General features: G+C 36.7%; 1 protein-coding gene across 1 annotated transcript; it reads left to right on the top strand.

Moving 5' to 3' along the window:
* LOC125170414 (NKG2-F type II integral membrane protein-like) lies at positions 1 to 26,020 on the top strand. Its single transcript, XM_047867025.1, has 6 exons — positions 1 to 187; positions 594 to 671; positions 1,147 to 1,200; positions 1,733 to 1,881; positions 25,306 to 25,409; positions 25,891 to 26,020. The coding sequence occupies exons 1-6, from the start codon at positions 1 to 3 to the stop codon at positions 26,018 to 26,020; spliced, it is 702 nt and encodes a 233-aa protein (XP_047722981.1).
* Positions 26,021 to 27,835: the final 1,815 nt, after the last annotated feature.

Raw genomic sequence — 27,835 nt, 5'->3', positions numbered from 1 at the left:
ATGAATAGCCAAGAAGTCACTTATGCAGAACTTAATCTGATGAAAGACTCAAAGAGACAGCAAATGAAACCCAAGGGCACTAAAAGTTCCATTTCAGTAACTGAGCAGGAACTGCTCTATGCAGAATTAAATCTTCAACATGCTTCTCAGGATCTTCAAGGGAATGACAAGAATTATCACTGCAAAGGTAAAACATTTAATATGCACACAGTATAACTGTTCTAGGATGTGCAGTTAAGGTGCAGGGGTGTAGAGAATGAGCCGGGAATGATCTCACAGTTTTCATTTGTGAATATCAGAGCTTGGAGTTGGATAATGGTATTCTAATTGAAATCTAAAGACTAACTTTACTCAGCTATTGTAATTTGTAGTCTTTGACCAAAAGCTCATGGAGTATTACCTTTACTTAAAATGCAATCGTATATTCTGGGAAAAGATTACGATGATAGATATGGGCTTGGGGTCCAAGTGTTTATTTGTGACTCCCTGTGCATCTGTAAGTTCTCTTATATGTAACTTTCCTAAATAATTATTTCCTTCCATCCTTTCTCAGTGTTTTCATTTCTCTTCTAAATATTTACTATTATTTCCAGGGAAGCTCATTGCTAGGATCCTGGGAATCATCTGCCTTGTCTTGATGTCCACTGTGGTAACAATAGTAGTTGTTACCCGTAAGTGTTTGAATGACTATTTGGGAACTTTTCATTTTAATGACTGTCAGTGCCTCAAAATGTCTCCTACTATTATGGAATAGAATTTTCATTTTAATGCATATGTGCTCTAAATGTGCAATGGTTATTCTGAATTTGCCAAAAATACAAAAGAATAATTGCAGACAGCATTACACATGTGTTCAGATGTCATTACTCAAAGAGATGATCTAGGAGAAATGTTGTTGAGAAATACAAATTAATTCTTGAGATCGATTATGCCAAATACTGTAAGAGATGGTGAGGTTTGGTTTTGTAGGCTTTTGAAATATTTTCTCCCTAATCATTACTTTATTAATATTGCTTAGTAATATAAATTTTATTACAGTTTTCTAATTCTAAACAATACAGAAAGTTTTAAATTGAGAAACTCAAATCATTATGATGTATTTGGTTTAATATTAAATTTTTATAAGGCTTCATTTAATTTTTTCAGCTACTGAAATACCAGAGCAGAAAAATTTGTCCCTGACAACAAAGATCCAGAAAGGTACAAAGTGATTTTCAAAATTCTAATACTAACATAGTTTCTATTTTATCTCTACCTTTGGCTGGGCAACAATGGTACTGGAGTTTTTGGAGGAAAATTAATTACAAAACTGGGTAATAATCGTTCAGAAATGATGATTATACGAGAGTATTACTTCTTAGGCAACAATATGAAGAGATACTCATTTAAAATCGCCATACCCATTGTTACCAATTTCCTCAAATTTTCTTCTGGTATAACATGATGAGAGATAAATCATTTTACTATTCTAAAAAAGTGGCTTTGTTCAGTGATCTCAGGGCATGCTGAGATGGATATTTTTGTGTGTTTCCTTCATATGGACACATAAGTTAGGGAATGAGAAGCTGACCATTCTCTCTGTGTGTACGTGAGCATATTCTGTTTTATTTATATGGGTCTGTGAGGGTGCATAAATATGTACGCATGTGTATCCATATACAAGTATGTAAATTTACTAGAATTTGTTAGTGTTCAAAATGCTTTTGGGTAATATCTCATAATCTTTCTCCAGCACATCACTGTGGTTGTCCAAAAGAGTGGTTTGTGTATTCCAACAATTGCTATTACATTAGCACTGAGAGAAAATCATGGAATGAGAGTTTTATGTCCTGTGCTTCTAAGAATTCTAACCTGCTGTACATAGATGATGAAGAAGAAATGGTAAGATTTTAAATATTCCAGATTTTATTAATAGCTTGTCAGTTAATATAATATTTGTAGAGTTCATTCATAGCTTTGTACATATTTATAGTTTATTTTAAAGTCTGTTAATATTACCTAGTTTGACCCTATGATATTTTATTTATATTTTTATATTTTAAGGTACACTTGATAATTTCCACTTGTTGCTTTTCATAGAAAATTGTGCTTCTATAAATGCTCTTTTGGCAGAAATAAACTTTGCTATTTAATTTTACCACACATCAGGCCTTTGTCAGCCCTGCCAATTTCAATATTATGAAATATCTTCGCTTATTTTTGGACTTTATGTCAATGCAATCATGCGGTATGAATTTTTATGTGTGTTTCCCTTCGCCCTCATGTATGTGTAATCCATCTATGCTATCGCATTTGTCTATAGTTTGTGAATTTTCACTGCTGTCTTATATGAATATTGTGGGGGGCCGGGCCCCGGTGCCAGGCTGAGACCGGGTCGAGCAACGTTCCCTGTTGACTTAGCCAACCCTGTGGTTCCCCCTCCCATTCCCCCACTTTCAAGGGCATACGATAGCCTTGTCAAGGCTGAGAAAGTTAATTCCTGAAGCCTGTGGTCTGCGGGTGTTGGCAGTAATGCTACCTCCCTTCTTCTACCCCGAGTCAGATAGAAACAAACATGGGAACTGTGTTTTGCTAGCAATCGTATCAACAAGGTCTTGTGACCCGTCTAGAAAATGCACAAGAAACACAGAACTAAATGTTTGGTTGGCAGCGATTATGTGAAACCTGATTATTCTTAGAATGACCTGATCCATAAGAGTCTTATATTATAAAAGATTGTGTACAGCAACAATAAAGCCGTCACTTGGGCCATCAGCCCAGGGGACCCTCCTGTTCCCAAACTTTCTCTTCTCTCTTTTTTCTTGCATTCCCCTACCCTCAGGACCCTGACCTCAGTGTTTGTCGCGCCGGTCGCGACAGAATATATTTTAAAATCTATTCTCAGATACAACTTTAGTTTACTTTTAATATGTGGTGAGGGCACTATGAAGAATTATTTTATGGAAAGCCTTTTTGGGGCACCTAGTTGACTCAGTCAGTAGAGCATGCGACTCTTGATTTTGGGGTTTTAAGTCCAAGACCTACACTGTGTATAGGGATTACATAAAAATAAAACCTTAAAAAAAGAAAAGCCTTTACTGTATCTTTTTTACATATTACTTTGTAATTATAATAATATATATGAGGCATAACTATATAGTATATAATATATTTAGGCATGTCAATATTATATTTATCACAATAAAATAATAATGTAGAAATATGACACTATCATGGTATTTATGAGTAATCATAACACATTTTCCTCTAAGCATTAGAATGAAATTTCACCTTCACAGGTATGTGTGTATTTCAATTTATTAGATTATTCCAACATTTTTCTAGCTTATTGCGTGAATACATGTTGTACCAAATGGGTTCTTGATCCAAAACGCAGTAGTCTGACAAAATTAATATAATAAGCTCTGAATGTTTCATAACAGTACCATTTTCTGGGCTGTAACTCATTAGGATCGTTTCTTTTGTGTTAGTGAGAAGTGCTCAAGTGTGACTCTTGTCCATTTCTCCTAGACGGTGTCTTCTTTTCCCTTTTTAGAAGTCCTTGTCATATTTTAAACAAGAGCTCTTTTTTGAGTTTTAAGATGCAAATGGATCTTTGACTCTTGTGACTTGCATGTTTACTCTTTTAATGACCAAAATTTATTAATGTCACTATAATTCAATTTATCATTTTGGGCATTGGTGCTTGTTTGGGACCCATTTCAGAAATTAGTTAGAGTTCATGAATATAATTTCCTATACGACTTTCTAGGATTTATTGATTTGTTAACTTTTAACTAAGGTTTATGATCCATTTGTGATGCTGTATTTGTGATGCTGCGAGATAAAAGTGAAGGTTATACTTTTCTACATCACTACGTAATTGATGGAACAAAATTTATAGCAAAGTAGATTCTTTTCTTTACATTTAATTTTATATAAAGAGTTATATATGTAAGTATATAAGCTCTAATATGCTTTATAAGATAGTAATCTATTATATATCTTTATAAAATTATATATACATATATCACAACTACACAGTCTATCACAACCCACAGCAGCTTAAGTAAAATGTAGAGCCTTACTTTTCTTTATGTCCCTCTGCTGTGTCCCATTTACAATAGAATTGTCTTAAATATTTCTCTATTTATGTTGAGAATCACATGGATGTTATAATTTTGCTTCAACTGATGAGTTTGCTTCAAATATCAAGCAATTTAGAAAATACAAGAGATGAAGGAAAGTCCGTCCATTAAGCCTAATGGTAGTTTTATTCTTTCTTTTGTTCCCTCTTTCTTCCTGATGATCCAGGACTCCTTTTATCATTTAACTTCTGTTAAGATAATTCCCTTTAGCAGTTCTTTCAGAGCGGATCTGGTGGTGGTACATTTTCTTAGTTTTCCTTTATTGGAGAATCTCTTGATTTCCCCTGCAAGCCTGAGTTATATTTTTATTGGATAGTCAATGGTTTTGGATTGGAATAATGCAGTTAGTATCAAAAACTTTTCTGTCTTTCCAGCATGCCTTTTCCCCGTTATTTTGACTGGAGAGAAAAAATATTGGGGGGATTTTTGTGTGTACCTTTTGTGTCTGTGGTTTGCTGGCCTCTCAGGCACCAGTCTGGGATATGTGAGGTGAAGAGAAATTCCAGGGAGCTGACCTCCCTGTCATTCCTGGGTTTTCCAGGGCTGGGATCTGCCAGCTTTCTCATTACCTTTATAAATCTTCTTATGTTGTCTTATTATGTATAATGTCCAGGGGTTCTAGCTATATTTAGTGGGATGAATAAAGAAAAGTCTATCCTCTATATTTTTCCAAACTGGTCTGTGGTGGTTTTAATTTGAATGTTCCTAAGACAAACAGTTTTGAGCATCTTTTCCTGTACTCATTTGCCAATCTTCTATGTTTCTTGGTGATGTAGTTCATGAAATATTTGATTATATTTAATTTTTGTTATTTGCATTTTGAGAATTCTTTATGTAACCTGGCGGCAAGTCTTTTATTAGATGTATGATTTGCAGTTATGTCCTTCAAGTCTGTGATTTTTCTTTGTCTTCAAAAAGCAGAAGTCATTTATTTTGATGAAGTATACTTCACCAATTTGTTCTTCTTTGGATCATGTTTCTGGAGTTCTCTCTAAAAAGTCTATCTAAAAACTAAAAGAAGTGTATAGTTTACACTTAGGTTTACAATCAGTTTGGAGCATTTTTGTATGGAGTTTAGGGCATGTAATTATTAATATTATTTGATAGTCAGTTATTTCCACAGCGTTTGTTGACAAGATTATACTTTCTCCAGTGAATGACTATACATCTTTGTTGAAATCTGCATTCCCTATATGTGTGGGTATAAATTTTCACCTTCTAATCTGTTTCATTAATCTAGTTATGTATTATTTTTAATTTTTTTAACGTTTATTTATTATTGAGAGACAGAGAGAGGCAGAGCATGAGCATAGGTGGTTGGGGGGGGGGGGGCGGGCCAAGAGAGGAGGAGACACAGAATCTGAAACAGGATCCAGGCTCTGAGCTGTTAGCACAGAGCCTGATGCGGGGCTCGAACCCACAAACTGTGAGATCATGACCCCAGCCGAAGTCGGACGCTTAACCGACTGAGCCACCCAGGCGCCCCTTTTATTTCAATTTCCTGTTTAAAAAGATATTTTTAAAAGAATACATATATATTAATTTTGCTTTGTTGTCTTGACTATTCTAGATATTTGAGTGGTATTTTCTCTTATTTTTATGTTTTTAAAAGTTTTTTTCAAATAAGAATATTAGTTTTATCAAATGCCTTCTGCAACAGAGAAGTCATATTTTTTTGCAATTTATTAAATTTGTTAGTTAACATACAGTGTAATATTCGATTCAGATGTAGAATTTAGTGATTCATCACTTACAATATGCAGTGCTTATCACAAGTACCCTCCTTAATACCCATCACCCATTTAACCTATCTCCTCCCCCATGCCCCTCCAGTAATCATCACTCTGTTCTATTTAAGAGTCTGTTTTCTAGTTTGTCTTTCCTCTTTCTCCCCTAAATTCATCTGTTTTGTTTCTTAAATTCCACATGAGTAAAAGCATACAGTATATGGTGTCTTTCTCTGTATGACTTATCCCAGCATAATACTCTCTAGTTCCATCCACATCATTACAAATGGCAAAATTTCATTCATTTTTTATGTTTTGGCTGAGTAGTATTCCATTATATATATATGTAACACCTCTTCTTTATCCATTCATCAGTCGATAGACATTTGGGCACTTTCCATAATTTGGCTATTGTTGATAATGCTGCTATAAACATTGGGTTGCATGTATTCCTTCATATCTGTATTTTTTAACCTTTGGGTAAATACTTAGAGATGCAATTGCTGGATCGTAGGGTAGTTCTCTTTTTAACTTTTTCAGGAACCTCCATATTGGTTTCCAGAGTGTCTGCACCAGTTTGCATTCCCACCAACAGTGCTAGAGCGTTCCCCTTTCTACGCATCCACACTAACATTTGTTGTTTCCTGTGTGGTTCATTTTAGTTGTTCTACCTGGTGTGAGGTGATATCTCATTGTAATATTCCCCGATGGTGAGTGATGTTGAGCATTTTTTCATGTGTCTATTAGCTAGCCATCTGTATGTCTTCTGTGAAAAAACGTCTATTCATGTTTTCTGCCCATTTTTTCACTTGATTATTTGTTTTTTGGGTGTTCAGTTTTATAAGTTCTCTATAGATTTTGGATACTCAGGCTTTATCAGGTGTAATTTGCAAATATCTTCTATTATTCCAAAGATTGACTTTTAGTTTGGTTGATTGCTTCCTTCTCTATGCAGAAGCTCTTTTTATCTTGATGAATTCCCAATAGTCCATTTTTGATTTTGTTTCCTATGCCTCAGGAGATATATCTAATAAGAAGTTGCTATGACTGATGTGAAAGAGGTTATTGACTGTGTTCTCCTCTAGGATTTTGATAGTTTCCTGTCTCACATTTAGACCTTCTATCCATTTTGAATTTATTTTTTTTGTATGGTGTAAGAAACTCATCCTGTTTTGGTTTTTTTTTTTTTTTTTGCATGTTTCTGTCCAGTTTTCTCAACACCATTTGTTGAAGAGACCATCCTCTTTCCATTGGATATTTTTTCCTGCTTTATCAAAGATTAGTTGACCATATAGTTGTGGTCATTTCTGAGTTTTCTATTCTGTTCTATTGATCTGTCTATTTTTGTGCCAATGCCATACTGTCTTGATCACTATGGCTTTGTAATACATCTTAAAGACCAAAATTGTGATGCCTCCAGCTTTGCCTTTCTTTTTCAAGATTGATTTGGCTATTCGGGGTCTTTTGTGGTTCCATACAAATTTTAAGATTGGTCTACCTCTTTGAAAACTGCTATTGGTATTTTGATAAGAATTGTATTAAATGTGTATATTGCTTTGGACAGTATAGACATTTTAACAATATTTGTTCTCCCAATCCATGATCATGGAATGTTTTTTTTCATTTATTTGTGTCACCTTCTAATTTCTTTCATTACTGTTTCAGAGTTTTTAAGTACAGAGCTTTCACCTGGTTGGTTACGTTTATTCCTAAGTATCTTATGGTTTGGGGTGCAATTTTATATGGGATTGATTCTTTAATATCTCTTTCTGATGCTTTAGTTTTGGTGTATAGAAATGCAACAGAATTCTGTACACTGATTTTGTATCCTGCAAGTTACTGAATTCATGTATTAGTTCCAGCAACTTTTTGGTGGGGTCTTTTGGGTTTTCTGTATAGGGTATCACGTCATCTAGAAGTAGTGAAAATTTGACTTCTCTCTTGCTGATTTGGATCCTTCTTATTTCTTTTTGTTGTCTGATTGCCGAGGCTAGGACTTCCAGTACTGTGTTAAATAACAATGGTGAGAGTGGACATCCTTGTCTTATTCCTGACTGTAGAGGAAGAGCTCCCAGTTTTTCTCCACTGACGATAATATCAGCTGTGGGTTTTTTGTAGATGGCCTTTATTATGTTGAGGCATATTCCCCCTATCCCTGCTTTGTTGATGGTTATTATGTTGAGTCATCATGGCTGGATGTTGTATTTTGTCAAATACTTTTTCTGCATCTATTGGAAGGATCATAAGGTTCTAAGTCTTTCTTTTATTAATGTGCTGTATCACATTGATTGATTTACAAATAATGTACCACCATTGTAGTCCAGGAATACATCTCACCTGATCATAGTAAATGATTATTCTAATGTACCATTGGATTCAATAGGCTAGTAGTTTGTTGAGAATTTTTGCATTCATGTTCATCTAGGATATCAGTCCATAGTTCTATTTATTGGTGGGGTGTTTGTCCGGTTTTAGAATCAGGGTAATGCTGGCCTCATAGAATGAGTTTGGAAGTATTCTTTCCATTTATATTTTTTGGAATAATTTGAGAAAAATAAGCATCAACCCTTCTTTAAATGTTTGATAGAATTTTTAAACGTATTTCCATATTTTCATAATATTCTCTTATAATTTTACTGAAGTATTATATACATACAGATGAAAACACATGTCATCCATGCCAACAGATGGCAGAATTTTCAAGTGTCACTGTCACATGGAATGAGGAAATGAATTTTACCAGCACTGCAAAATACCCATTTCATGTCCTTTTCTTCATTAAAGAGCACATTATATAAATGAAATCATACTATGTGTATACTTTATATTTGGCTTTTTTAGGTAAAGCTAAACTCGTGAGACCCATCCCTATAATTGCATGAATTTGTAATTTCTCGACACTTCCTTGCTGTTCTATTGTCTGATTCTGCTACAACGTATTTATCCATTCTATTGATGATGCCCTTGGAATTTGGGGTATTGTTCCATTTGAGGCTACCATGAGTTCTTCTACTATTCATATTTTAGCATCAACTTTCAACTAAATATATGTTTATCATTTCTTCCTCCCTTCTATGACTTTAATTAACTTCCATATCCATCTATATCTATATCTAATCTATATCTATATCTAATCTATATCTATATCATGTCATTATACATATCATATCTTCATAACCATTTATCTGTTGGAAGACAGTTTGTTTTCATATCTTGGCTACTGTAAGTAATGTTGTATTGAGCATGGCTGTACAGAGATCCCTTTGAAATGCTTATTTCAGTTCCTTTTAATATATACCAAGAGTGAGATTACTAGATCATTTGATAGTTCTATTTTTAATTTTTTGAAAAACCACTATACTATTTTCCATTGTGGCTGCACCAATTTACACTCCCACCTGAATTTTTCCCATTCTTCACATTCTACCAATATCTTTTCTCTTTGTGAAAAAAGTCATCTGAACAGATGTGAGGTGATTGTCTCATTACTTTATGCTCACTGATTTGTATTTCCCCGATGAGTCATTTGTTGGGCACCTTTTCATGTGCCTACTGGCCATTTATATGTCTACAGAAAAATGTCTACTCAGATCCATTCCCCATTTTAAAAATTGGATTAGTTTCTTTTTTGTTATACCGTTGGAAAGTTTCTTTTTATATGTTGGAAATTAGCTCCTTGTCAGATGTATGGTTTGCAATTACATTCTCTCATTCAATACATTGTATTTTCAGCTTATTGATTGTTCCCTTTGCCGTGCAAAAGCTCTTTATTTCAATGTAGCCTCACTTTTTATTTTATTTTTTGGTGCCTGTGCTTGTGGTGACATATTCTAGACATTATTGCCTGGACCACTGTCAAGGATCATTTTCCTTTTGTCTGTACCAGTGATTGCATACTTTCATACATTTTTATGTTATGATTTTTTTGGTTGCTGTTTCAGTTTGAAGAATTCCCTTTAGCATTTCTATGGGATAGAGGTCTAGTACTTATGACGCATGGCTTTAACAGGTCACCAGGGGAGTCATGTTGCTGTAATCCTGTGACTGCCACCTACGGCCAGAGTAGAAACTGATCCAATCCACCATCCCCTGGGATGGTGGGAAGTTCTTTATCTCTCCTGTATTTTGGAATGATAGCTTTGCTGAGTAAGGTATTCTTGGTTGAGAGTTATTTCTTGCCTTTGATCACTTTGAAAATAGTATCCTAAATTCTGGGAAAGAGGCAGAGTAAGAAGGTCCTAAACTCACCTCATCTCATGGACAAAACTAGATAACACCCACATAACTGTAAATAACCTAGAAAATGACCCAAAGACTTACAGAACAGACTCTGAACAGCTGAATTTAGAAAATAGGACACATCCAAGAGCATAGAAAGTCCAAAGATCCAGTCACAAGTTAGGCAGACCCTCAGCACCGTGCATGAGAAGAAGGGATGCCATGAGTGTGGAGAGAGGAGAAGAAAAGGCCCTCACACAAAGCATCCCAGACATGGGGAACACACTCAGAGAAGATGAATTTCCATTACATTTGGCTTCAAAAACCAGAGGGGTCTTATTTTGTGAGTTCTTATAATCAACCTGGCTTAACACCTGGAAATTTATTTATTTTTTAAGACTTTATTTAAGACTTTATTTAAGACTTTTTAAGACTTTATTTAAATCCATGTTAGTTAACTTTTAGTGAAATATATATATATATTTGTTTATATATATATTTATATATATATTTATATTATTTATATTTATATTTATATTATATATAATATATATATATATATTTTACTAAAAGTGAAAAAAAAATATATATATAATATCAGCATTTTTGTATCCTTTGGATAGATACCTACTAGTGAAATTGCGGGGTCGTAGGGTAGCTCTATTTTTTGTTTTTGTTTTTGTTTTTGTTTTTGTTTTTGTTTTTGTTTTTTGAGGCAACTCCATACTGTTTTCCAGAGTGCCTGCCACCAGCAGTGCTGAAGGAGTCCCCTTTCTTTGCATACTCACCAAGAGCTGTTGTTTCCTGAGTTGTTAATTCTAGCCATTCTGACAAGCGTGAAGTGGTATCTCATTGTGGTTTTGATTTGTATTTCCCTGATGATGAGTGATGTTGAGTATCTTTTCATGTGTCTGTTTGCCATCTGGATGTCTTCTTTGGAAAAGTGTCTGTTCATGTCTTTTGCCCATTTCTTCACTGGATTACTTGTTTTTGGGAGGTGTTGAATTTGGTAAGTTCTTTATAAATTTTGGATACTAGCCCTTTATCTGATATGTCATTTGCAAATATTGTCTCCCATTCTATCAGTTTCCTTTTAGTTTTGTTGATGGTTTCCTTTGCTGTGCAGAAGTTTTTATTTTGATGAGGTCCCAATAGTTCATTTTTGCTCTTGGTTCCCTTGCCTCTGGGGACATGTATAGTAGGAAATTGCTGTGGGTGAGGTCAAAGAGGTTGCTGTCTGTTTTCTCCTCTAGGGTTTTGATGGTTTCTTGTCTTACATTTAGTTCTTTCATTTATTTTGTGTTTATTTTTATGTATGGTGTAAGAAAGTGGTCCAGATTCATTCTTCTGCATGTCACTATCCAGTTTTCCCAAAACCATTTGCTGAAGAGACTTTTTTCCATTGGATATTCTTTCCTTCTTTGTCAAAGATTAGTCAGCCATGCATTTGTGGGTCCATTTCTGGGTTCTCTATTCTGTTTCATTGATCTCAGTGTCTGTTCTTGTGCCAGTACCATACCATCTTGATAATTACAGCTTTGTAATACAGCTTGAAGTGTGGAATTATGGTGCCTCCAGCTTTGGTTTTCTTTTTCAGGATTACTTTGGCTACTTGGGGTCTTTTGTGGTTCCATACAAATTTTAGAACTGTTTGTTCTAGCTCTGTGAAGAATGCTGGTGTTATTTTGATAGGGATTGCATTGAATGTGCAGATTGCTTTGGGTATTATTGACATTTTAACAATATTTGTTTTCCTAATCCATTTGCATGGAATATTTTTCCATTTCTTTGTGTCTTCTTCAATTTCTTTCATAAACTTTCTATAGTCTTCAGCATACAGATCTTTTACCTCTTTCGTTAGGTTTATCCCTAGATATTTTATGGTTTTAGGGGCAATTATAAATGGGATCAATTCCTTGATTTCTCTCTCTGCTGCTTCATTAAGGGTGTATAGAAGTGCAACTGATTTCTGTGCATTGATTTTTACAACCTGCGACTTTGCTGCATTCCTGAATCTGTTCTAGCAGGTTTTGGGTTGAGTCTTTGGGTTTTCCACACAGAGTATCCTGTTGTCTATAAAGAGTGAAGGTTTGACTTCTTCCTTGCTGATTTGGATGGTTTTTATTTCTTCTTGTTGTCTGGTCACTGAGGTTAGGACTTCCAACACTACATCGAACAGTGGTGGCGATAGTAGACATCCCTGTCGTATTCCTGATTTTAGGGGGAAGGCTCTCGGTTTTTCCCACACCGAGAATGATATTAGCTGTGGGTCTTTCATATATGACGTTTATGGCCTTGAGGTATGTCCTTTTTATTCTTACTCCCTTGAGAGTTTTCCTCGAGGAAGAGTGCTGCCTTTTGTCTCATGCTTTTCTGCTCCTATTGAGAGGACTGTGTTGTTCTGAATCTTTCTTTGATTAATGTGAACACCTGCATCTTTAAAACCGAGTAGTTGCAGCTCTGGGAGAGCCCAGAGAGCATAGAACACTTATTCTTCACCCTTAAAGAGACAGCACAACAAAAACATGAATTGAAAAACACCTGGGATATACAAGAAAGAGATATATTTACTAATCTCAGAGCATGTGCTGGAGGGCAGGGATCTTTAGGATTCTTTTCCAAGAACAGAGGAGCTGTCTGGTGCCATCTCTCTCTCTCTTGCTCTCTAGCATAGTGACCAAGACACCTGTGAGAATCAGTGCTTTGCCGATGATCTCCACCCAACTTGATAACACTGTATGTTACTTCTGTGCTACCCTGCAAACCCACCTATTCTGCCAAGCGCCTCCCCAGGTCTCTTCCCACAGCAGACCTGAGTAAGCCTTGTTAATACCATGTTCCTTGCCTCACATTCTCCTTTGAATCTGCCCCTTTCAATATGCCCTTGGCCAGAGCCTATCCAAAGTGGCGCCACAAGCCTGGTAGTAGGCAAGCAGCCACAACAGGGGCCAGCACCACTCCAGAGGTTTCCTGCCCTGGGAGACAAGGGAACGTACCACACATCCAGGTCCAAATGTGGCCCAGTAGAGGGCTGGGGTCTGATATCTAGTCTGACTGCATGCACTGCTCACAAAACTTCTCATGGAAGAACATAGGGATGATGCCCTGCCATTCTGTGCTACCGAATCTTTGGCAAATGCCTGGTCTGACTCAACTCAAGCTCAAGGAAGCTCCAGGATGTCCCACTAATAACACTAGAACCAAACTCTGCTCCCAACAGACTCAGAGCATCATTGCAGATGACTGGAGTGAAAGCAATAGCAGCTCAGGCACAACAGTGGGGCTCGCACAACACACAGGAGACACCCCTGTAATGCCAGGTTCTTCTGAACAAATGACATTGCATAGCAGGGCTCTACAGGAACTCTTGTTCATAAAGCTGCTACTTTCAAGAACAGGGATGTAGCTGCCTTTCCTAACACACAGAAATGGACACAGTTAGGCAAAATGTGGAGAGAGAGGAATGTTTCAGTGAAAGAATAGGACAAAATCACAGCAAAATATGTAAACGAAACATTGATAAGTAGTATGTTTGATAGAGAATTTAAAGCAATGGCCATAAAGATACTCACTGACTTTGAGAAAAAAGTGGAAGACCTCGGTGAGACCCTCAATGGAGAAAGAAAAAATACACAATAACTGAAATTAAAAGTAAACCAGAAGGAGTAAATAGTTCACTAAAGGAAGTAGAACACATCAGCAACCTGGAGTACAGAGTAGTGGAAAGCAATCCAACTGACCCTGAGAAAGAAAATAACAATAAATGAAAATAGAACAAGGAAGTTTGGAGACACCATCAAATGTAATAACATTTGCTTTATAGAGATCCTAGAAGGAGAAGAGAGAGAAAAGGTGGTAGAATATTTATTTGAAGAAATAATAGGTGAAGTAAGTTACCTTAAGGAGATCTACACCAAGACACATAGCAATTAAAGTGACAAAAAGTAGGGATCAAGAGAGAATCTTGAAAGCATCACGAGAAAGGAAAACAGTTACATACAACAGAGACACCATAAGGCTATTGGCTGCTTTTTCACCAGAAACTTTGCTTGCCAGAAGGGAACTGCATGATACATGTAGAGTGCTGAATGAAAGAAAAAATCTGCAATGAGGAATACTTTTTCCAACAAGGCTATCATTCAGAACAGAAGGAGAGATAGAGTTTCCCAGATAAACAAAAGTTAAAGGAATTTATGACCACTAAACCATCCCTTCAAGAAATGTTAACAAGACTTTTTGAGTGGAAAGGTAAGACCACAAGGAGGACTAAGAAAAACAGGAAGCACAAAAGCACTCAAATTAAGTATATCTATAAAAATCTGGCAAGGGATTCACAAAATAAAAGGATATAAAGTATGACACCATACACCTAAAATGTGTGGTGGGAGAGCAGTAAGAATGGGTTCAAAAGAGACTATCAACATAACATAGACTGCTATAATATGCAGAAGATGTTAACATAAACCTAATGGTAACCAGAAATCAAAAACCAGTAATAGATATGTAAGAATAAAGATAAAGGAATCCAAATATGTCATTAAAGAAAGCTAGGAAACCATGAGAGAAAAGAGCAAGAGAAGAAAGGAACGGAATAGAATGGCAAAAACAACCATAACATAGGTAACAAAATGGCAATAATTACATACCTGTCAATAAGTACGTTGAATGTAAATGAACTAAATGCTCCATCAAAAGACACAGGGTGATGGAATGGATAAAAAAGCAAGACCCATGTATATGTGCCTTCAAGACACTCACTTCAGAGCTAAAAACACATGAAAATGAAAGTGAAAGGATGGAAAAGCATTTATCATGCAAATGGAAGCTAAAAGAAAGCCAGGGTAGCAATACTCATTTCAGACAAGATAGACTTTAAAACAGATTGTAACAAGAGACAAAGAATCACACTCTATAATCATCCAACAAAAAGATAAAACAATTATAAATATTTATGCAACCAACATGGGAGCACCCAAATACATAAAGAAATTAGTAGCAAACTACAAGGAAGTAACTGATAGAAATACCATAATAGTAAGGGACTTTAACACCCCACTTATACCAATGCATACATCATCCAAACAGAATATCAACAAGGAAACAGTGGCTTTGAATGACACACTGGAACAGATGGATTTAACAGATATATTCAGAACATTCCACCCTAAAAGAGCAGAACACACATTCTTTTCAGGTGCAGATGGACCATTCTCCAGAATAGGCCACAAAGCAAGACTTAGCAAACTGAAAAACACTGAAGTCATACCATGCATCTTTTCTGACCACAATGCTATAAAATTAGAAATCGGCCACAAGAAAAAAATATGGAATGAACACAAATACATGAAAGTTAAATTTCATGCTACTAAACAGTAAATGGGACAACTAAGAAATCAAAGAGGAAATAAAAAAATAAATAGAGGCAAATGAAACTGAAAACACAACAGTGTAAAGTGTTTGGGATACAGCAAAAGCTCTTTAACAAGAAAGTTTATTGCAATACAGGCCTACATCAAGAAGAAGAAAAACCACAAATAAACATCGAAAACTTACACTTAAGGAGCTAGAAAAAGAAACACAAACAAAGGAAAAACCAGAAGAGGAATGTAAATAATAAAGATTAGAGCAGAAATAAATGATATAGAAAGTAAACAAAGAATAGAACAGATCAATGAAATACAGAGCTGGTTCTTTGAAAAGATTAAAAAAAAAACTGATAATCTTCTAACCAGATTCACTGAGAGAGAGAAAGAGAGAGAGAGAGAGAGGAATCAAATAAAATTACAACTGAAAGAGGAGAAATAACAACTGACACCACAGAAATACAAAGGATTGTAAAAGAGCATTATATGCCAACAAACTGGACAAGCTAAAAATAATGGATGAATTCCTAGAAACATATAACCTCCCAAAACTGAACATGAAGAAATAGAAAATTGAACAGACGGATTACCAACAATGAAATTGGACAGTAACAAAAGACTTCCAGGACCAGATGGCTTCACAGGTGAATTTAGCAAACACTTAAAGAAGAGTTAATGCTTATTCTTCTCTAACCATTCTAAAAAATAGAAGTGGAAGGAGAGCTTCCAGATTCATTCTATGAGGCTAGCATTACCCTGACACCAAAACCAGATAAAGACACTAGAAAAACAACAACAACAACAAAAACAAAACCCAGAACTACAGCCTATTATCTCTGATGAACCCAGATGCAAAAGTCCTCAATAAAATATTAGCAAACTAGATCCAACAATACACTAAAAAATTATTCACACTAATCAAGTGGAATTTATTGCTGGAATGCAAATATTCAGTATTTGTAAATCAATCAGTGTGATGCATTACATCAACAAGAGAAAAAATAAAACCCATATCATCACTTTAATAGCTGGAGAAAAACCATTTGACAAGTACGACATCCATTTTTGTTAAAAATCCTTAACAAAGTAGGTTTACAGGGAACATACCTCAATATAATAAAGGCCATATATGAAAATCCACAGCGGGCATCATCCTCAGTGGTGAAAAACTAAAAGCTTTTCCCCTAAGGTCAGGAATGAGAAAAGGTTGCCCACTCTCACAATCTTATTCAAAATAGTACTGGAAATCCTAGCCACGGCAATCAGACAACACAAAGAAATAAAAGATACCCAACTGGTAAGGAAGAAGTAAAATTTTAACTATTTGCAGATGACATCATACCTCTATTTAGAAAACCCATGAGACTCCACCAAAAAATTGTTAGACCTGATATGTGGATTCAGTAAAATGGCAGGACACAAAAATCAATATACAGAAATCTGTTGCATTTCTATACACCAACAATGAAGTAGCAGAAAGAAAAATTAAGAAAACAATCTCAGTCAGTTGGGCATCCAACTTCGGCTCAGGTCATGATCTTGCAGTGGGTGGGTTCGAGCCCCACGTTGGGCTCTGAGCTCAGAGCCTCAAGCCTCCTTCAAATTCTGTGTCTCCTCTCTCTGCCCTTCCCATGGTCATGCTCTGTCTCACTCTGTCTCTCCATAATAAATAAACATAGAAAAAAATTTAAAAAAAAAGGAAACAATCTCATTTGAAAGTGCACAAAAAATTACCTAGGAATAAGTTAAACCAAGAAGGTAAAAGACATGTACTCTGAAACTGTAAATCATTGATGAAGGAAATGAAAGACAACGCAAATGGAAAGTCATTCTATGCTCATGAATTGGAAGAACAAATATTGTTAAAATGTGCATGCTATCCAGAGAAATCTACAGATTTAATGTAATCCATATAAAAATACCAACAGCATTTTTTCACAGAACCAGAACAAAGGATCCTAAAATTTGTATGGAACCACAAAAGATGCCCAATAACCAAAGCAATCTTGAAAAAGAAGAGCATCACTGGAGGTATCAAAATTCCAAATTTCAAGATGCACTACAAAGCTGTCGTAATCAAAATAGTGTGATACTGGCACAAAAATAGATGCAGAGATCAATGGAACAGAATAGAGAGCCCAGAAATAAACCCAGAAGTATATGGTCAATTCATCTTTGACAAAAGAGGCAAGAATATGCAATGGGAAAAAGTCTCCTAAACAAATAGTGCTGGGAAAACTGGACAGCTACATGCAAAACAATGCTAACTAATGTGGATGTAAATTTTAAAAAATAAAAAACAAAATTAAAATTCAAAAAAAAAACAATGAAATTGGATCACTTTCTTGCACCATACAGAAAAATAAACTCAAAATGGATTGAGGACCTACATGTGAGAGCTGAAACCATAAAAATCCTAGAAGAGAGCAGAGGCAGTAATTTCACTGATATTGTCCACAGCATCATTTTTGTAGATATGCTTTCCGAAGCAAAGTAAACTATTTGGATTAAATCAAAATAAAAAAGCTTCTGCATAACAAAGGAAATAACCAAATTAAAACACAGCATATTATATGGGAGAAGATATTTGCAAATGACATATCCAACAAAGAGTTGGTTAGTATCCAAAATACATGAAGAACATATACAACTCAACACCAAAAAAAAAAAAAAAAAAGGCAAAAAACCAATAAAACCCTCCAAATACTCCAATTAAAGTATGGGTAGAAGACATGAACAGACATTTCTCCGAAGAAGAAATACAGATGGCCAACAGATACATGAAAAGATGCTCGACAGCACTGATCATCAAGGGGATGCAAATCATAACTACTATGAGATATCATGTCACATCTGTCAAAATGGCTAAAATAAAAAAAAACACAAGAAACAGCAAGTGTGGGCAAGGATGTGGAGAAAAAGGAACGCTTGTGCATGACTGTGAATGAAAACTGATGCAGCCTACTGTGGAAACAGTATTGATATTCCTTAAAAAATTTAAAAATAGAACTCTCCTATGATCTGTAATTCCACTACTGAATATTTATCCACAGAATATAAAAACATTAATTTGAAAAGGTATACCTTTGTATTTATTGCAATGGAATATTTCTCAGGCATAAAAAGTAATGAATCTTGTTATTTGAAAAAACTTGGAAGGATCTAAAGAGCATAATGCAAAGTGAAATAAGACAGTCAGAGAAAGACAAAGACCGTATGATTTCACATATATGTGGAATTTAAGAAGCAAAACATGTGAACCAGGAAAAAAAGAGACAAACCAAAACCAGACTCTCACTATGGAGAACAAACTGATGGTTACCAGAAGGGAAGTGGATAGGAGGATGGGTGAAATAAGTAAAGGGGACTAAAACTATACTTATGATGAGCAATGAGAAACGTATAGAGATGCTTAATCACTTTATTACATACCTGAAACTAATAAAACACTATAGTATGTTAGCTGTACTGCACGTAAAAAGAAGAAAGAAGAAAAAGAAAACATTCTACCCTCTCTGGGCTTGTACATGGGAGAAGGTTTGGCTGAGGTGACCCTTCTTGGCATGCTGGCACTCAAACCCCTCCAAGCAGTATTGGAGCCATAGTGCTAGGAACAAGTGCAAATGGAACTTCCACGGTGTAGGGTCCTGGGCAGTTTCACTTGCTGTCACTCTGGAACTGATGGCTACGGTGGAGGCATGTGCCCATATCCAAGGGATGCTGTAATTACATCTCAGGGGATAGATAGTCATTGTGACTCTGGCTGGGGAAGCAAATGCCTCAGTGACACAGATTCTGGGATTATGAGGTTCAGGGATGCTTGGGCACAGAGGCAGGGTGGAGTAGTCCAGGGACAAGGTGGCAGTCTGGGAATGCTTGAAAATTTTGCATATGCATTAATGATAATAGCTTATTCAATTTACGCCATTTCAGCTTATGGATGATTTCATAAAAGCGCTCTACTTTCAGATAGGGACGGAAACCTGTATGTACTTCTGAAACAGTGCTGAAGCCAGCTAATACTGGTTTCTGACCACTAATTATGCATATCTTTTTCAACACCGTGCTCATGATTTCACATTGGTGACTTGAACCTTTCGCAGTGACTGTGCACCACAGAAATCAACAAGTGCTAACAAAATAAAGTTTTCTTTCCTCTCTGATGTGCTCAATTACCAGCACAAGGTTGTATCCATATATGGTATAGACCCAACCATACAGTGTTATAATTGTGGCTTTAAATAATCTTACCTCTTAAAAAATTGAGAGAAGCAAACACACAGAGAGACTTTTAAATTTACCCACATATTTACCATTTCTATTGATCTTTTTTCCTTCTTGTGGACACCATCCCTTGTCATCTACTTTTAGCTTGAAAAACATTTACGGAGAACAGGTCTGCTAAGAAACTGTTAGGTCGTCATGCACCTTCTGTTTTGAAAGACTGTTTTGCTGAATTTGGAACGTTTGTGTGACAAGCTTTCTTTGTCATCTTTTGCTTTGTTGTGGGTTTTTTTTTTTTTTTGAGGGGTTTTGGTTTGTGTCTTGTTTTTTTGTTTTCTTCAGCACATTCAGCTCTTTGGTTTTGAACTTCCCTGTTTTTATTCTTCATGGTTTCTGGCGAGAACTTCTCTATTAATCATATTATTAGTTGTAATTAAATGTAATTAGTAGTTTTTTCCTTGCTGCTTTCAAGATCCCCTCTTTCTGTTTGTTTGCTTTTTATTTTATTTTTAATTGTGGTAAAAAAAATAATAGAAAATTTACCATATTACCCATTTATCTAAAAAATAAACTTTATTTCTGAGAGAAATTTTAGGGTCATATCAAAGCTGAGAGAAGGCACACAGGTTTCCTATATACGCCTACTGTCTACACATGCATAGACTCTCCCATTGTTAATATCTCCCACCTTAGGGTTACACTTGCTACAACTGATGAAAGTACATTGACACATCTTTATCACCAAAAGACCATAGTTTAAATTAAGGTTTACTCTTGATTATGTACATTTTATGAGACTGGAGAGATGTGTAAAGACTTTTATCGTCCATTACATATTTATATAATATAGGCTCACTGCCCTAAAAATCCTCTGTCCTTCACCTGTTATCAATCCTTCCCTTCTTGCTCAGCTCTGGCAACCACTGATCTTTTTACTGTTTCCATAGTTTTATTTTTTTTTTTCCAGGACATCATATAGTCGGAATCACACAATGTCTCACATCTTATCCACTACACTTTAACAGTTTCATTCATCTTACCCAACTCTAAGCAGACAGTTCATGAGTGCTAACTGTATTCACATCGTTGTCCAACAGATCTCTAGAACTTTCACCTTGCAAAACTGGAACTCCATACTCAATGGACAGGATGAACTTCTCTACTTTCCCCCGAACCCTTAGCAATCACCATTCTATTTGCTGTTTCCATCAGTTTGACTGCATTAGATACTTCCTAGAAGTGGAATCGTATTCTTGTGTGTGTGTGACTGGCTTATTTCACTCAGCATGATGTCCTGGAATTTCAACCATGTTGTAGCATGTGATAGGATTTCCTTCCTTTTTAAGGCTGAATAATAATATTACACTGTTCTGTGTATACTGTTTTTTTTTTTTTTTTTCTCCTTTCTTCCATCAGTGGACATTTGGGCTGCTTCTACTGGTTGACTTTTGTGAATAATGCTGCAGTGAGATGGGTGTGCAGGTATCTCTTCGAGATCTTGTTTTCAATTCTTTTAGAAAATTTCCTACACGTGGGATTGCTGATTCATAGGGCAATTCTATTTTTAATTTTTGGAGGGAGCTTTATACTGTTTTACATAATAGCTGACCAATTTGCTTTCCCAATGACAATGTGCCAGGGTCCTCTTTTTCCACCTCCTTTTTTCCTAAATAGTATCCATCCTAGTAAGTATGAGGTGATATCTCATTATGGTTTTGATTTGAATTTTTCTGACAATCAGTGATATTGAACACCTTTACATATGCTTTTTGACCATTTGTGTATTTTCTAATGTCTATTCAATTCCTTTACCCATTTCTTTTAAAAAAATTTTTTTAACGTTTTATTTATTTTTGAGACAGAGAGAGACAGAGCATGAACGGGGGAGGGTCAGAGAGAGAGGGAGACACAGAATCGGAAGCAGGCTCCAGGCTCTGGGCCATCAGCCCAGAGCCGACGCGGGGCTCAAACTCACGGACCGTGAGATCGTTACCTGACCCGAAGTCGGATGCCCAACCGACTGAGCCACCCAGGCGCCCCTACCCATTTCTTATTTGGGTTATTGGGTTTTTGTTTTTATTAGTGACATTGTATTCCTTATATATTTTGGATATAAATCTTTGTTTTGATATATGATTTGCAAGCATTTTTCCACTCTATCTTTCATTCTGTGGATCATGTCCTTTGATGCAAAGAAATGTTTTAATTTGATGTAGCCCATTTGTCTACAATGGTCTTTTCCTTTGTAGTCTGTGCTTTTGGTGTCATATCCAAGAAGTCATTGACAAATAAAATTTTATGTACTTCCCTCCATGTTTTCTCCAAGGAATTTGATAGTTTTACATCTTATGTTTGTGTGTTTAGTCCATTTTTAAAAAAATTATTAAAATTTTTTTAATGGTTATTTATTTTTGAGAGAGACAGAGTGTGAGCAGGGGAGGGGCAAAAAGAGAAGGAGACACAGAATCTGAAGCGAGCTCCAGGCTCTGAGCTGTCAGCACAGAGCCCCACATGGGGCTCAAATTCACGAACTGTGAGATCATGACCTGAGCTGAAGTCAGATGCTTAACCGATTGAGCCAAGCAGGTGCCTTGTGTTTAGCCCGATTTTTAAAAAAAGTTTATTTATTTATTTTGTGTGTGTGGGAGAGAGAGTGCACACAAAATTGGGGGAGGGGCAGACAGAGAGGGAGAGAGAATCCCAAGCAGGCTCTTGCACTGTCAGTGTGGAGCCCAATGTGGGTTCGAACTCATGAACCACGAGATCATGACCAGAGCTGGGGTCAGATGCTTACACTGACTGAGCCACCCAGGTGTCCCGATGATATTTAGTCCATGTTGAATGAACTTTATTATGGGGCATAAACCTAAGCATCCACCTTCATTCTTTTGTGTGTGGGTAGTCAGTTTTCTGGCACCATGTGTGAACGATACTACCCTTTCCATACTGAATGGTCTTCTCACCCTGATCAAAAATGATTAGCCTGACTACACATGGGTTTGTGTCTGGATGTATTTTTAAGTTATTGTTTCCATGGGGGATTAAGGGCCTGGGGCTTCCTCTTGTTTTCTGTTGCTGATGTCATTCCCCCTCTAATCTGAACACAGATCAGATCTGGATCTAATCTGTGGATTTTGTGGTAGATAATGTGGTTTAAGTCTGCTGGAGGTGGGAGATATGCCACCCATTCCCTGATTTTCATACTGACTTAAGTCACCTCATAATCCACCCTGTTCCCTCAGGCTTATTTTTTTGTCTGTGTTCGCAAGTGACACTTAATGGTCACTTAATGGTCATTCCATTATCATGTCGTGAGATGTGGGTTTCTTGTGCTCATTCTGTTAGTAGTTTGCTGAGCCACTGGGTTCCACAAATATTTTTAAAATGCTATTTAAGAAGTTATTCTTTCACTGTGTGTTAATATTGCTTTTCTGTTTGTTTGTTTTTTTTTCTTCTGCTTCTTTTATCCTCCTTTGATTTTATTCAGACCCATGGTGGTTTTCTGATTATTGAAGATCTCTGAACTCTGTTATTTTTTCTCTCTCATTCTATGGGATGAATAAATTCTGTTACCCCTTCTTCAGTTTCATCAAGTTTTTCTTTTGCATCTCCAATTTTCTATAGAGCCAATTGAGTGAATTTTTCATTTCAGGTATTTATAAACTCAGAATTTCTCTGTGTTTTTTTTCACATAGTTTCATTTTTCTACTGATATTTCCTAGTTGTTATGTTGCTGCCATATTTTCATTTAATTATTTGAACATAGTTTCCTTTATAACTTACAAATATTCATAAATGTTACTTTAAAATACTTTTTTTTTCAGTAATTCTAACATCTTTCCCAGGAAAAGTTTCTATTGACTTTAGTATGGATGACATTTTCCGGTTTCTTTGCGTGTTTTAAAAGTTTTTTAGGTACACATTTCTGATAATGTAGTTTAGTAAACATGCATTGTATTTCATTTTTCTTAGATTTCTTATTTTTGGAGCTTGCATAGCTTTTACTGCAAAAACAGTTTTTCCTAATTCTTATCGTTTGTTTTTTTGTTTATTTATTTATTTACTTACAGCCTATTTTCCTAGGGATTGCCCTTGTGATTTTGCAGCTTAGATGTCAACCACTAATTTTTTAAAGGTTGTGTTCAAATACTGCAAATCAGTAAGGCTTCCACCCTCTGCCATGTGTTGGATGTGCAGGTGTATGTGTATGTGTGTGGGGAGAGGTGGGGGGTGTGTGTGGGAGGGGAGTGCTCATAACTTTACTGTCAATTCTCAAGTCTCAGCTTTCGCTTTTATCTGGGTCTCCTCTACATGTGGGCGCATTTTCCCCATCAGCTAAAAGTGTGTAGAGAGCTAATATCATCTCTTCTGTTGTACTTTTCCCTTCAATATCTTCCCATTTTACTTACTGGGGGACTTGAGCTCAGATAAAGGAAAGTGTGAGTATCCCTCATTCATTATCAAGCAAACTCACCACTTTGAGCTGAAAAAGCAATGGTTATTTCATCCCCTTCCCCACTCTTACTCATGTCTGCCCTTGAGGCAACTGCATCATGATTTTTTCAGTCTTCCCAAATTGTAAATAGTACAATTCTTTTTTAAAAAAATTTTTTTTAAATGTTTATTTTTAAGAGAGCTCGAGTGGGGAAGGATGAGAGGGAGATACAGAATCTGAAGCAGGCTCCAGGCTCTGAGCTGTCAGCACAGAGCTCAACGCGGGGCTCGAGCTCATGAACCGTGAGATCGTGACCTGAGGTGAAGTCAGACGCTCAACCCACTGAGTCACCCAGTTCCCCATAAATAGTACAATTCTTTTTTTTTAATTAAAATTTTTTTAATGCTTATTTATTTTTGAGAGGGCGAGAGAGAGGCAGAGCATGAACAGGGGAGGGGCAGAGAGAGGGAGACACAGAACAAGAAGCAGGCTCCAGGCTCCGAGGTGTCAGCACAGAGCCTGACGCGGGGCTCGAACTCATGGACCGGGAGAACATGACCTGAGCTGAAGCCGGATGCTCAACTGACTGAATCACCCAGGCGCCCCAATAGTACAATTCTTTTTTTTTTTTTTTTAAACGTTTTTATTTTATTTTTGGGACAGAGAGAGACAGAGCATGAACAGGGGAGGGGCAGAGAGAGGGAGACACAGAACAAGAAGCAGGCTCCAGGCTCCGAGGTGTCAGCCCAGAGCCTGACGCGGGGCTCGAACTCACGGACCGCGAGATCGTGACCTGGCTGAAGTCGGACGCTTAACCGACTGCGCCACCCAGGCGCCCCAAATAGTACAATTCTTTTTGATCACTGCACTAGGGTGGGTAGGTGGAGAGGCATGGGAGCAGTCCTAGGCAAGAAGATTATAAAGGTACTTCTTACTTGAATCTCTGGGAGTTTTTAAAATAATAAATATTTCACAAGTTATTACTATTAACCTCAGGGCAATTGTCAGAACCCCAAATTATTATCTATGGCAGTGTGTCTTCTTCACTTAGTCCTACTAAGATATCTTTACAATGGGTTCAGTGCATAGCACTGTATTACAATTTGAAAGATTCCATAAAGTCACAAAGAATGAGCTTGACTTGTTACTACAAAGTTCACATGAGTATAAGAGCTTTGATGTGACTTCTAATAAAATTTGTTTTCTCATAGTATATGTTGGACTTCTTCATTCATTCTTCATGGTGTAGAGTCTCCCAGACAAGAAATAATAGTTCATGGCTGTGGCCCAAAGGCTTAGCTTTCCTTTCCAAACCGTAAGTTTCTTCACAACTCCTTTATTTTATGCCTCAAAGAATTTGTCATAGGAAAAAGAAAACGGCTTTAATGGAACAACTTTATTTATTTATTTATTTATTTATTTATTTTTTAATGTTTATTTTTGACACAGAGAAAGACAGAGCGTGAACAGGGGAGGGTCAGAGAGAGGGAGACACAGAATCTGAAACAGGCTCCAGGCTCTGAGCTGTCAGCACAGAGCCCGACGGGAGGCTCGAACTCACGGAGTGTGAGATCATGACCTGAGCTGAAGTCAGATGCTTAACCGACTGAGCCACCCAGGCGCCCCTTAATGGAACAACTTTAGAAACACCATTGTTGAAGTGTTTCCATAGAAAAATAATATGGAAAATATTCAGATTTAGATACATGACTCTTAGTCTAAATGGATTGCATGTTCATTAAGATTTAAAATTATGTATTACCAAGATTAATTAGATATTATTTTCTATATTTCAGGTTGTCAGTATCTTCAGAGTGGGACCACAATTGTACATTTTTATACGTTCAGGCCAAAAAAATTTTAATTGAATCCTGCTTAGAAATAAAAACATATATTTGTAAGCACCAGGCACTTCAACCTACCTAAATCTGATATAATGCTGCTTCACCATCTATAAAGAACATATTTCTCATTTCTTCAAACCATATGATTATTTTCTTAGAGTTATTTTTTTAAGATTTTATTTTTTACAACAGTTTTGGGTTCACAGCAAGATTAAGAGAATGGTACAGAGATTTCCCATAACCCTCCAGTATGCACATATGCATGCCGTCTCCCATCATCAACATCACTCATTAGAATGCTTTACTTGTTACCCAGGATTAATCTTCATTGATATATCATAATCCCCCAAGGTCCAAAGAGTACCTGAGGTTTTACCCTTAGGGTTGTAGAATTATTTTAAAATCTTTATTTATATTAACATAAAAAATATATATACTCAGGAATATATCACCCATTTCTTAAACTTTTGTTATTTATTAAAATAAATTACATATACATTATAAATGATAATATAAAGCATTATTATGATAAAGTCCTTGGTAGGGTGAAAAAGCCCACTCATATTTCCAAAATAATTGATTTGTTCTAGCCCTAAAGGGGCTGCATGTGAAGATTGAACGACCCAGAGTGGCAAGGTTATCAGTCAGTGTTGAGGTAGGAGACAGAAACCAGGAGAAGTTTGATATAAAGAATTATTAACTATATGGGAAAGCCTAGCATGAGGGGATGAAACAAAGTTATAAGAATACCTTAGGCTTAAAGGAAAGTACCGAAAGGAGGGATCACTGAGAAGCCAGGTCCGCTCTCTGAAGATGGGATTTAGATGTCATCGAGGACAATGTGGGTGCACACAGCTTCATGGCCGACATGCTCACTGGATTGACCTGGGGCAGAGCAGCTCCACGGTCCCCTGGCTGAACTTGGCGAGGAAGGATCTCGGTCTGAGACTGGCAGGCAGGAAGAACCCCCTGCCAGAGTGTTAGCAGGTAGAGGCTGGAAGAGGAAACTTTAACTGGCACGGGCCACAGACACTCGTGGAGGCTGAATACACAGGACTTCCTGCAAACAGGCAGCTGGCAACCAAGCCATAGTGGCCAAAGGAGAGAAAACACCAAGGAACCAGGAAGAAGAGCCCTTTCTGCTGCAGTGTCTCTCGATGGCCTTTTACCAACAGAAGTCAACCTCCTGTGAGATGACAAGAGAGAAAATTGATAGGATCTTGCACCGTTATCTGAGAAGAGAGCACTGAGGGATAGATTTGGAGCTGAGAGTACTAAATTGATAACCAGGCACTCAGGGTATCATGCGACAATCCCAGGGTTGCCGTCTAAGAGCCATTCAGATCTGCCCACCTCCTCAGAGAATGGAACCAAGCTGTACCTTCTGAACCCGTTTTAGTGCAGCACTAATCAAAGATTAGATTCATTTTTGGGGAGAGGTTGCTTTTTCAATGAATAACAACCAGCGTCCTTTGGTACTTCTTCTTGTCTACTGTTTTCCTCACCAGGATTTCAGATATTTTGGAAGGTATCTTGTTTTATTAAATTATCTGTGTCCTCACTCTGTCGTTCTGTGCCAGCAAATTTAAAAATATACTTTGGCAGGGGCACCTGGGTGGCTCAGTCAGTTGAACGTCCAACTTCGGCTCAGGTCATGATCTCACAGTTCGTGAGTTTGAGCCCTGCGTCGGGCTCTGTGCTGTCAGCACAGAGCCCGCTTTGGATCCTCTGTCCCCCTCTCTCTGCCCTTGCTTTGTTTCCACTCTCCCAGTAAATAAATAAATAAATACATACATACATACTTTGGCATGAAAAATAAAATAGTAAATGATGAAGAAAACAAGAATTAAACATGTACAGATATTTGTGTGGGTAAAACAGCTAATTATTGCCAGAT

Source organism: Prionailurus viverrinus, chromosome B4, assembly GCF_022837055.1.
Source record: "Prionailurus viverrinus isolate Anna chromosome B4, UM_Priviv_1.0, whole genome shotgun sequence".
Taxonomy (NCBI): domain Eukaryota; kingdom Metazoa; phylum Chordata; class Mammalia; order Carnivora; family Felidae; genus Prionailurus; species Prionailurus viverrinus.
The sequence above is the reverse complement of the archived record's forward strand: the minus strand, read 5'-3'. Positions and strand labels throughout refer to the sequence as shown.